Genomic DNA, 13,075 nt, shown 5'->3' on the forward strand with positions numbered 1-13,075 from the left:
AAACCACAAACAAAAGATTAGTGATTAAATAACACGCTTCATCTTTGGTAGATATTTCAGAATCAATCTGAAATATCTACCAAAGATGTCATACAATTAACATTTAAAATGTACACAGTCAGAATTGTGGATGCTTCAGAAGTAGTGATGAAAGAAAGGATGCATGATCCAGATACTTTATCTCGGCTTGTATTTCCAGAAATGCCTAAATATCTGCACAGCTTTGTAACAAGACAATCTGTCAGCATTATGCTGACAGACAGCCAAGTTTAAAAAACATATATCAAACCTAAACCCCTCTTCCCAGAGTTAAAATGTCAGACACACTTTAAACAACTGCATTCATGAAAACTTTCATTTACACCTCCCAGCTGATATCCAAGTCATTCACCACATTTCACTGGTTTGATAATACTATAAAAAAGTTGCAGTTCAAGGTTGTATACCTGCGCTAAAGCTAGGTGAAATGTTTTTGAATACCACACCTGAAAGGGACCAAAATAAGAATAAAATCTCTCCTAAATTGCCCTTTTATCTTTTATCCATATTGGTCCATAATTTTTTTTCTTTTTAGCAATCATGCTAAACCATCAGAAAAACACAGACAGCAAATATGCTTCTTACCAGGGGTGAAGATTATGCTTTTCTTTTTTTTAAATTACCTTTATGGCGGTATGGACTAATGTTACAACTCATGATACGAGTATTTCTTGAGTTACACATACTGTAAAAGTTGATTGACAGCACAAAAATCAATTATTCTTACCAATGTCAAGTGCAGTGTGACATTGTGTTGCTAAGCTCTATTGTTACGATAAGCACATTAAATTAGAATGATGTTCTTAATGTTGTATTACATACTTTAAAAAAACATAATTTGAGTTACATATATACATAGATTCATACATATACGTATATATATGCATATATGTGTGTGTGTGTGTGTGTGTGTGTGTGCATGTATGGATTGTTCGTTGATGTTTTTCTTTCCTTCATCCTGCTGACATGTGACCCAAATTATGTTAATTACCACACTGACTGGAGTCTATTTTTGTGAATAAAAAGTAGAGATCCAGGGGAGCAGATATATGTGGAAGAGAACCTGCTGCTGGTGAAAAACATGAGACAATTAGCCTTAAAGATGGTTATCTGAAATAAGAGAGGACTCTTATCAACTACAGCTCATTCAGGACTGGATTTCATAGCCCTCATGTGGATTGAACACACAGTATGTGTGTCATGACACAGTATGACACAGAGTTTCAGGAACAATTTGACAACCCCGTTGTTCATCTTGAGACTGCCAATCAGGTTACGGTAGAGCAGTGATGTGTTGCCCACTTTGCCTCCTTCATCTACATGACATCAACTATCACTCAGGTAAATGTAATGTTAATACATATTCCCTCTTGAGGTTTCCAGGAGCCTCAAAGTCTGTTGACAACCCAGAAGAGGAGAGTGTCACCAAGACAGGGTGTCCATAGCAACCTTTAAACTAAGCTCCAGAGGAGGGAGGGGATGAATGGTTCTGCAGTGAGTGGGAGCAAGCGACCTCAAGTAGTACAAAGCCAGGTAGCACCTAAAAACCAGAATGCAAGTCTTGTTTTGTTGTGAAGACAGATATAGCTTTGTACAATATAAAGTCAGGAGTAAATAATAAGGTGAATGAGGTATATGGGAATTGTAAATGTAAAATAAACTTATGCTAATACTCTGTGGAGGTGGTTTTTTCCCATTTGTAAGAGGACTTGATGTGCATTAGGGACAATGGAAAAAGCTTAGTGAATCACATCTGAAGATCATAGATTAGAAGATTATTATGGAAATTTGTGTAATTCCTGATGAAGAGTTCTCTCCTTTTTCCTCTTGTGCAATGCCTTTTTGTTTGTCCTTATTGAGGTTTTGGTTTGTTTCAGGTTAGGACTGTTACTGCTCAGCCATTAGCAGGGTACACTATCCCACCACCATCTGGTATCACTGCACAGCCTAGTTTATTTTTTTCAAGCCAGTCAATGAAAACATGTCTAATACACTTTTCCTTTTTCTGTCTTTTTAAAAGATATAAAAAAAAAGATGCACACATTCAAATATTCTTGAACTGGGTGCTAGATCAATACCAGCTGAAATGAAAAAACCCCAAATGGATTTGCACTCCAAAGACCTTCCATATAGTATTTTATTTGGAAGCTGGCTTTTCTGGACTAAATAGTCTGAATAAAAGCTCATTGCTCAAAATATCACAACAAAATACTGTCTTATGGGAGCTCTTTGGTATGCAGATCTATTCATTCTTTTTTCAAAAGGTTTGCATCAGATATGCTTTGCAGGTGAATGGAAACCCAGTTTTTGTGTAATTCCAGTTGTAATGGTTAAACTTGCTGGCCAACAGACCCTTTTATCCTATTATTTCCTTTCTACTTCTTTATTCAAATGTAGCATATAAGCAAGTACATAAGTGAAGGGTTTTTTTTTCAAATATCACAAACCAATACTTTATTCACAGTAAAACAAAGACAATAAAATAAAGTAAATGTTGAAAGAGAGACATTTTACTGTTTCATGAAAATTCTTAGCTCATCTTAAATTTGATGGTAGCAACACTTCTTAAAAGGTGGGAAAAGGGCAACAAAAGGCTGGAAAAGTAAGTGGTACTAAATATTAGAAAGAAGAGGGGATGCTTCACAGTGACAACCACACCATCGAATTTCTGTAACTATAAAAGTAGATAGCTTCCGTTAATTTCTTTATCTATTGGGATTTGTTTTACTTGTGTCTCCATAATTGAGAACAAACACATTGCTTTTTCTCTACTTATCCAATAAGTATTTTCATATGCAAATGATTGATTAAGGAGTGTTAACATCCATCGTGACTAAAGACAAGTGGAAATCAGGCTTGTGCATATGAATATAATTTCACACTGATCAAGATTTTATAAAAGAGAACCATGCTTATTCATGTATATAAAAATCTCACAAAAATGCAAATGTATATTTCTGCCTTTGTGTGTACACAGTTTAAGTTGTGATTCTACACAACACTTTATGCATCTAGCTCCTGGTCTTGTTAAGCTGCTAATTACCCAATCTGCCTGTGCTTTAGTAGATCACAATCAACATGACAAAAGCAAAAAGCTACAGTAACCTTATTCAAAATAAACAAAATTACCACAGAAAATAACCACAAACTGCAATAATGGTTGCAGGATATTTTTTATCCTGAATCGCTGAAACCTTTCTATTTGACTTCTGACTGTGTTTTGGGGCCGTTATTGTTAAGACTCTTCACCTCTTACTTTTTCACATGACTGAAATTTGTGAAGAATGGACGAAGTTTATACTTCATGCTCAAACATCTCCAACAGCTTAAGGAATTTATGTAATACAATGAAAAAATACAGGAAGTACAAACTCAATCATCACATATTTTGGCATTTGTAAATCTCAGAAACCTTTGTTGCCCCATATACTCGTGTTTGGACAAACATGCACATAAAAGCTCAGATTTGCAGCACAAACATCAAGACTTCAGCGTAGACAGAGCAGGTTAGGGCCAGTGCATCTTAATAAAGTATACATCTATTACATTATCTGTGTCTGTGCAGTTTAAGGTAACTGTGAAATTGTTCTAATATATCATTCTAAAACGTTTCATCTTGACATATACTGCATATAATCAGTGGAGAATCCTAAAACTGGTCAATCACATCAATGAGTCACACTGTTGTCTTGGGGTAAGATAAATAAGAGATAAAAAGTTTGAGTGATACAAAGACGATTCAGTTTTTTGGATTGCATTTCGCTGAAGGGAAACAACCATCAGACATCTGGGCGGACTTGTGGACATACAACCCAAGAATACTGTTATGGAAAAAAAAACAACTATGCTTGATTTAATCTGGTTAAAAATGACAGCTTTAACAGTGAAATTACACTGATCCGCTTCTGCACAGTATCTGTCAGACACTGTCAGAGGCATGTGGTCAACTTAAGTCCTTCTCCAGTGCCAGTGGATAATGTTTACATGCAGAGGTCATGTCATGTCATGTTCATGTCATAACATACAAGAATTTATTGTTCCATGCTGTGTTTTTTCCACTCATCATTTGATATAATCTTCAAACAGCAGCTTCATGTTGTTGTTCATGGACAAAATACATTGCCAAGCACAATGTGTTTAATTTAATTTGCTTTGTTTATTTTATACCATATTCTGTCCATAATCTTCACACCAAAATAAAATATTTGCCATTCTTTGGAAGCAATCGACCAAATGCAACCAAACAAAAACCTTTTTCAACTGAAAGCTGTGGTGAAGGAAAACAAGACTACACAGAACAAGGGAATAACAACTGCAAATGTTAAAGAAGACAATATTTTATTGTCAAGAAAGCTCCTGCCTCGTACACTGACTCATTTGTTCCATCAACCACCTGCAGGCTTAGGTTGTTCAAACCCCCTGCAGGAACTTGAAGATGTCTTCCCGTCTGTTGCTCAGCATGATTCACAGAAGGGATCTGACATAAAGCCTTGACACCAAGGATCCTGAATGTCACACACAAACGGCATCTTCCAGCCTTTTCTGTAAACTCATCTAATTGGAAAAACTCAATGTCAGAAGTAATCAAATGAAGCTACTGTGTAAGTTCAGTCAGGAAGATCTGCTCCCTCACGTCGGCCCTTATTCTTTGATGTTTGGGTTTTTTGCCCTGATTCATTCCATAGCTAACGTTTTCCTACGCTGTCAAACTCCCCTCATTCCGACATCTGTCGTCACAACTCATGTCCAATGGTCTTCTTGCCTGCAACTTTTAAAAAAAAAAATCAGCCTGAGCCCACTCATTAATTCCTCTCTCATTTTCCCTCCGGACTGACTTTCAAAATGTCTCTCCCCCATCTTAACCTCTTTCTGAGACCCGAGGAGCTTCTGCAGATTTCTCTGCCACCTCACAACTCTGCTCATCCATTTCCCTTCATTCATGTCACTGTGCCACCTTTTATATAACTTATTATATGTCTAATTATTGATTGCATCAGTTTATTAGTAGTAGCCTAGTAACTATACTATTTATCACTATACTTAAATACTTGTTAAATACTTTTTTTTACTGACACTGTTTTCAGTGAATAAGACAATCAATTAAACCAAAAACTATTTTCAGTTGATCTATACAGACCAATCTGGTCTTGGCAACAGGCCTGGTCATCAGTGAAAATGGGCCAACAGTGATTGTTTCGGAATCCTGTGCTGGACTGACTGTTACTGGTTCTTCTTCCACCATCTGCGTTGGCCATCTTTCATTTCAACTCTCCGCTCTTTGATTTTCTTACTAAAACCACTTCAGTTTCAATCGTACTGATGGGGAGTGCCAGCAATTCTTTTTCTGTGCATCTCCTCTGTACTGATTCTGACCTTGCTTCTTTCATCCTTGCCCACTGTGACTCACCGGTGTCCATGTATGACTCAGGATGATGGAGCTTCCACAGTCAGTTGTATCTTCATTCTTTTCTCCCTTCAGCTTTTGCGTCACAGATCTCAAGAGATTCAAAAGATAACATTTTTTCACAAAAATAGGATAAATCAAATAATTTTATTTGTACACTATATTGTCAATAAATGTTGGTGAACGCAGATGAAGATGCATCTTCTTTACATGTGTTGAAGTCGGTTTGTTTTATATTATGTTTTTGTGAAGCATGTTGACTTCTTCTATTTTCACTTTCAGTTTTATAAAAATAAAGCAGACTTAAAGCTTTTTCATTTTTTATTCCTCACGTCAACAAATTTAGAGCCAGAACAGCTCGAATAAGGCGACAGTTTCACCAGTCGAAAACGTGACAATCCATGTGTCACCTCTTCAATTTACACAAATTTGCATGCAAGTAGTTTGTTTGAAAATACATTTATTTGCCTCTTTTTAGATGGTAATGGCAGCATGCACAACATTTTGTTAATTTCCTCGCAGCTCTTATCCATCCAGCTGAGAATGAATCCCCATGACCCAAACATGAATTTAACTGGGCTCATTCCTGCTTACCACAGGAGGATTGGTTTGAATTCTGCAAAGTGTGCCTTTTGTATTTTCTGGGGTTCTTGTGGGAAAAAACACCTAGAGGAAGCCAGGATGTTTTTACACATAAGTGAGTATTCGTAAGGTAAAGTCATGCTTATTTGTCATCTTTTTTGTGTAAAATGAAGAATGTCGTACATTTGAATCCTATATTTGATTTGAAGAATTTTACAAATAAAAGAAAATACTGTGAGTACATTGTATTTTTAAAAAATACTGTACATGCTTTTTCAATTTTGATGCCAGCAACAGAATTTGAAAAAACTGTGACCGGCACCATCCTCATAACAGATTACAACTGCGATTTATCTCGCTAAGCTCTGAATGCAGAAACAATCTGTGTTCACTCTCAATCACTTTCAGAAGTGTTCTCGAGCACATGAAGCGATTTCCACCACAGAATCATATATGTTTTTAAAGCAGTGTTGCCACAAAGATTGCAGATATTCAGTATGCGGTATTCATGTGTGGCCTCCACCCTAATACTGAACTTGTGTGTTTACTGAGTACTGAGCAAAAAAAGTCATCTCCAAACTCTGTCAACATTAAACAATACATCCGAATGCAGTTCAACCTTGTAATACTGAGGTGTAAATATCGTACCGTCTCTTGTCATCATAAAATAACGATCTCTGTGACAATGACGAGGCTGAGTAAAACAGGTTTGGGCCATTGAACTTGATGCCGCACTGGGTAACAAGTGAAAACTTTGAATTTCCAAACTCTTGACTGAGAAAAAATTGAAGAGCACCAGAAATCAGATGTATGAGTCTGAACTCTGCATTATTGACTTAGACTTCTACATTCCCTAAAAAGGTTGCCAACCATGTAAACATTTGCAAGTAAGTTTGTTGCCTTTCATGTGGGTGACCTGGGGTTCAAATCCTACCTTTATCCCACCATGAAAAGGTACAACCTCCAGTAGAGGTTCTTTGGCAAGAGCCCCTTACCCTAGCTGCCTACCTGTGTAAGATATGAGTGTAAGCTGCTTTGGATAAAAGCTTCTGCCAAATGCATAAACAAGCTTTCCTCTGTTATTCCTGAACTAATAAAGCTATATTTGTTTATTAACTTACATAAACTATTTAGTTGTTTTTAAGAATTTGCAGTTCATAACAAGTGAAGCTAGCTAATCTGGAGGCAGCCATAGATTTCCCACTTTTACATTAAATACATGGAGGCTGGAAATGACATGATGCCGAATTCCAGCTTCCCACCTTGAAAGTACCACAAATGAAGCATAAAGTCAAGTTATGGGTGGAGATACAAACTGTAAGGTTGGAGAATTCTAAAATAAGAGGCGTCTGCATCAATAGCCAGTATGAACTGCATACTGAATGACGCTGCATTTTGAAATGTAGGTGGCCTCAAAGAAAGTAACAGGGTTGTGTTATGTCAAGCATTTTTTAACATGGTATTATTCACACAGGATGAAGTGGGTATGGAAAACGAATGAATATACTCACCTGAGATAACCAATTACAAGCACCCAAGCACAGAAAAAGTTATTTTTGAAAGTATGTTCTCTTTAATGTTTTTAAAAAAAAAACAAAACATGGAAGTCATTGTGTAATTCTCTCTCTCCCTTGATAGAAAGTGTTTTGAAATGGTCCTGGATATAAAATGCACTCCATAAAAAACTGAACTTTCTTTAAAATGTACAGAAGACTTCCCATAACATTTCAAATATTAATCGGAGTCTACAGCAATGTATCTAACCTTATACTGACATTGGAACATAGTTATAATAATTAAAAAAATACTCATTGTTTGATATATCTCAATATTTGTGCCATGACGTCCAAATATCTTTGCCAAAGTGTAGAAACAAAAACCACATGTTGTTTTATCTGTTTTAATCAATTACACACTGAGACAGGGCTCAGCTATTTAACATCACACAGATCAAGACAAATGACCACAAAGGAATATTTATATCCAAAATATGAGATCCAGAAACACTCCATGCTTTATATCGATGTAAAAAAAAATGCAGTTTTACAACAGCAATCCACAAGACATGCAGATACAATACGTCTCTTAATGAGACTCACAATGTGATGTTCAAAAGACTTGTGGGACCTACAGACATCTAAACATCCAGTCTGTTCAAGCTTGTCATTAGTCTTCAGTCTTCTGCAGTTTTTAAGTTTTGGTGGTGTTTTGTCTGTGGGAAGGCATTAGAAGTTTGTGTGCACACAGTCTAAACTTCTGATCCCTCACACTGTAGATAATAACATTCCAGCAACTGTTGGTGGCCAAAATCCAGAAGGCAAAAAAGGAAAAGTTGCACCATATATTTCCTAAAACGTTCCCGACCACGAAGACAGCGATGGGGGTGAACGATGCAGTGAAGGCCACCGTTAGAGTTCCAATAGTCTTGGCTGCTTTAATGTCCGAGAATGAAGGATTGCTCGTGCTCTGGTAATCTGTCTCTGCCAGGGTTTTCCTGCGTTTTGAGTGTTGCCTGATGCTGGACAGAGAGATGATGTTAATGACAACCGTGCCCCCAAGGAGGGTGAAGTCAAATGTGGGGAAGAGGAGGAGGATGTTCCAGGCTTGGCTGGGGAACTCACCACCGATGGACCCTAAGGCATAGTTACACATCCTGCTGCAGGAGTTATACTCCAGGGCAATCTCACTGCTGAAGACCATTGGAGAAACAGCCAAGAGGAAACTCCCCACCCAAGAGAGGACAATAAGGATTGTGGTCCTTTTACGAGTAATAACAGAGTCCTTGTGCAGCGGCCTCAGCACTGCAATGCTACGCTCAATTGTCAATAGGAAGATAGTTGTGATGGAGACAAAGGTGCAACCAGCAAAGATGGGGCCAATGATGTTACATGGGTGGAAACTCACTGATTGTGAGTTGTATGAAGTCCACTCTGGTGCAGAGTCAGCCACCATAAGATAGACCTCAGCGTAGACGGACAGCGGCACCACAAATATCCCTACCGCCAGATCGGCCACAGCCAGGGACGCCTTCAGGTAGCCCTGTGGAGTGTGGAAGTGTTTGGTCCCAAGGACCACAGCCAGAGTCACCAGATTCCCAAACAAGGTGGCAAATATCAGCAGCACCATGAAGAGTACCATCAGGATTTTGTTAGCCAGAGTGCAGCAGCACACAGTGCAGTGTGCTGGCTCACTTCTGTCCAACATGGTCGGTGTACTGGCCTCAATCATTGGATAAACTGATGCCACACATTCACTTCATTACCTAATAAAAACACAAACAGATAAAGATATCAGGCCTCAGTTGTTTGTATAGAAAATGAGGACAGAAGAAGAGGATAGAGGATAGAAATCAAACAACACAAAGCATTTTGAGATTGAATACAACAGCAACTTCATCCAGTATTCTTGAGGTTAACTATAACTATCTTTTACTAAGTAATGTACTATTCCGGAAACATTTTAACCAGTTTGTTTAACTTTTCAAAGACATATCAATTCATACCAATGTTTCCATTGGTGTAGACATGCCTGCAACATGAATGGTTGTGTTTTTTGCTGCACTGTACAGTAGCCCAGAGCAAACAAACCAAATGCTGGTTCCAGAGCAGGCTTTTTATGTTTTTCACAACCACTGTAATTTGGGATAGGTGATGTTTTTTTCCCACTCTGCAGTTTGTACAACTACATGTTACACATTGGTCCTTTAACTGCACATCTAACTAGTTCATTCTGCATCATAACTGTGTATATCTTATGTTTTAGAAACAATATGATTTCAACTGCCACATTCCTCCATCTCTGCCCTGCATTTTTAAATTATCTCTGCTGTCACTGTCATTCAACATCCACCCATTAGATGTCCGGTTCCTGTCATTCGACTTTCATGTCCACCTCACTTCAAATTGAGCTTTTTGGTTAAAAAACACTTTTATCCAGTTATTTGTCAGACTGATAGTGTTGTGAGGAACACCTGGTGGCTCAACGATGAAAATACAGCATAATCACACCAACCACAGTTTGATTCCTGGTCAGAGCTGCTCTGCTCTACAGTGAGGTATGGGCAAAATACTGAAAACAAAAAAAAACAAAAAGGCTACGCATAGTTTGAATTGCAAATATTCTGTATAATGAAAGATAATGAAAAAGAAGTAGCACAGAAAACAGACAAATCATAGAAAAACTGCTGCAACATAAGAAAAAAAAAACAAATAAAAAAAACAAATGCAGAAAAATTTATTCAAACTGACTGTCTGTATGCAAAAGAGAAACAATATATATAATTTGGTTATATTACTTAAGTGGATATTTCACTAAAAAATATTTTTTGTGAGTTAAGCAATATTCTTGTGAAAAAGTGAAACGTCTCTGATCACCCTCAGTTGTTCCTCAGTGAAAAGTGCTTTGAAAATGACTTCTTAGAGCTTTGTGATCAGTTAGACTGATCAGATATCCAAATTTGTTTTAGTTTTGTGTTGCAATAGAGCAAAACGACATCAAAGTTGTATACAAGGATGCGCCACAGGCGCAATGAACAGATCAGTTGGCAAACAAGCAAGATCTAGCTGTTCATGGGAGGTCATGTGGGTACACATGTGGGTACAAATCTGTGGGGTAATAGATAGATAGATAGATAGATAGATATATAGATAGATAGATAGATAGATAGATAGATAGATAGATAGATAGATAGATAGATAGATAGATAGATAGATAGATAGATAGATAGATAGATAGATAGATAGATAGATAGATAGATAGATAGATAGATAGATAGATAGATAGATAGATAGATAGATAGATAGATAGATAGATAGATAGATAGATAGATAGCCTACTACGAACAACAGATCAAAGAGGGATGATGGAATAATCCGGCCAGAAAATAACAACAGCTGTAGTAGTAAACAAAACCTTGCTGACGCGTGCAGCCTGTTTAATCCATGGTCAGGCAGGTTCTTCGATATCCTTCTCAGCAAATTCTTGAGATGTATTTTATCTGAGTAAATTTAAGCTTACGCCAGTCAGTCAGATTTAATCTAAAACGGTTTCAAAGTACCTAATTATCAAATACCTAAAATGAATATATATATATTCATTTGTGTACACACCCTCAGTCCGATTTCTCTTATAAATGCCCTCGAGACCCTCACTCAGTCACTAAAACCTGCACGGCAGTCCATACTTGGTAATGGTTTGAGTTTCCAAGCGCGCACAGAGAGCGCATTTTTATTTGGAAACATTGATTAAAAACCTAAACTCTGAAGATTTCACCACAAGTTAATATGTAAATTATACAAACACGCGACGGTAACTTCAGATATTGAGAAATATCAGCTTACTCTGCCATCACTCATTTTATTTTATTTCATTTTCGGCTACCATAAGTTTTTTTTCCCCTCACTGTATATCCATCTAAAGCGCACAGTCACACAGAAACCCCCCCAGATGTCCAACCATTAATCGTCTTAATACAAAGAGAAGTCCATAAAAAAAAAAATACAAAAAGAAATAATCTGCGTTAGTGCGCACCGATAAGCGCCGTCCTCTGCGACAACCTCTTGAAATATACTCATTTTTAGGCTTTTCTATTAAGAATTTATTTTTTGAAAGAAGTCAGGGCCTACTGTATTTCTTTCAAGTACATCAGTTTAAAAAAAAAAAACAGTTTCTCGGTCAGATAATGGGTACCATATTAAACTCTACTCACTTCTAGTTTGAAATTCCTTCAGGATACCAGGAGATGCCAGCAGTATGCATTTCACTGATGTAAATCCACTCAGCAGACTTCCATAGCCGTTTCATACACCAAGCAGTCCTCAAGACGAAAATAAAGAAGCTGAAGTAGAAGGGTCCAGGATAAGAAGTGAATTTCCTATGTGCAGCTGTTGGCATGCGTAAAGTGGGGGTTAGAATCTATGGCGCCTTACTCTGCGCTCTGATCCGCACGGCTCCGGAGAGACTGTTAAGTGTCTCCTCCGCTGGTTTCTCCATTGGCTGAGGATGCTGATGACAGAGAAGTCCACCCCCCCATGATATGACGCCAACTGCACATCAGGGAGAAAGGGACATTTAAGGCAGAGGTGGTTGTCGTTTCTTCTTAACGTGTCCAAGTGGTCAACCGATTGTGAAATTGCGTAATTTTTCATCATTAACCCAGAAACCTTCAACAGGCTAGAGGGTAATTTGCATTATTTCTCTCTTCTATTTCACTGATTCTTAATTTCACACCTAGCCTGTTCAATAGAACATAGCATGCTTCCTCAGCCAAAGTCATTGCTGCAACATGAAGGGGGTTTGGTTCCATTTGACCACCTTTAGGTTTAAAGTTGTGAGGCACATCACCAGGTCCTCTTTGTTAAATATCTTTTTTTTGACAGTTGCAATACTAGATTACCATCCAGTCAACCAGGCATCCAATTTTTATTCCAAAGTCCCAGAAATGAGAACATTTGGAAGCATCTTCAGTCTTCAGATGAGAGCCTTTTAAGGTGCATCCTGCTTTGTCTGTTGCCCATTTATAGTGGAGTTTGATAATGTAAGTTTTGATCCTTTATTATGAGTCAGACTTGGAAGGTAACAACAGAAGTTGGAAATGGTTGGATTTCCAGAAAGAAAGGTGCAAATTAAGAAGTCAAGAGATATAAGGAACTGATTACAGGCCAGTGAGGTATTTTTTTTCTCTGTGGGGTCTCAAGTGAATCTTAACAGAGTGCAGATTGCATAAATTAACAATAATACTGAAATTCTATTTTTTGTTCTCACTTAAAACCAAAATGCAGTGAGAAATCATTACAAATACTTCAAATCTTGTTTAATTAGATACAATACAAAACCAACATTCCAAATGTAGAAACACAAATTTGATCTTCTCTTAAAACGTGTTTTAAATTGCAGCCACATGTTTAAAAAGAGGTGAGATAAGGTCAGCAAAGGATATAAACATGACTAATCATGATCACGCAGCTGCAAATTTATAACAAAGAGAACAGACTATAATCCTAAACTTGTACCAGGATTTTTATATTTAATATTGGCTCAAAGCAACCCTGC

The 13,075-nt window shown here is 37.4% G+C and overlaps 1 protein-coding gene across 1 annotated transcript; it reads right to left on the minus strand.

Moving 5' to 3' along the window:
• Positions 1–7,997: 7,997 nt before the first annotated feature.
• Positions 7,998–11,935, minus strand: LOC140316057 (alpha-1A adrenergic receptor). Its single transcript, XM_072393741.1, has 2 exons — positions 11,733–11,935; positions 7,998–9,287 (listed from the first exon to the last, which is right to left on the minus strand). Exon 2 carries the CDS (start codon positions 9,251–9,253, stop codon positions 8,216–8,218), a length of 1,038 nt encoding a protein of 345 aa, XP_072249842.1. The 5' UTR covers positions 9,254–9,287; positions 11,733–11,935; the 3' UTR covers positions 7,998–8,215.
• Positions 11,936–13,075: the final 1,140 nt, after the last annotated feature.

The sequence above is a fragment of the Leuresthes tenuis genome, unplaced genomic scaffold (genome assembly GCF_036924035.1).
Source record: "Leuresthes tenuis unplaced genomic scaffold, fLeuTen1.0.hap1 SCAF_10, whole genome shotgun sequence".
NCBI classification, from domain to species: Eukaryota; Metazoa; Chordata; class Actinopteri; order Atheriniformes; family Atherinopsidae; genus Leuresthes; species Leuresthes tenuis.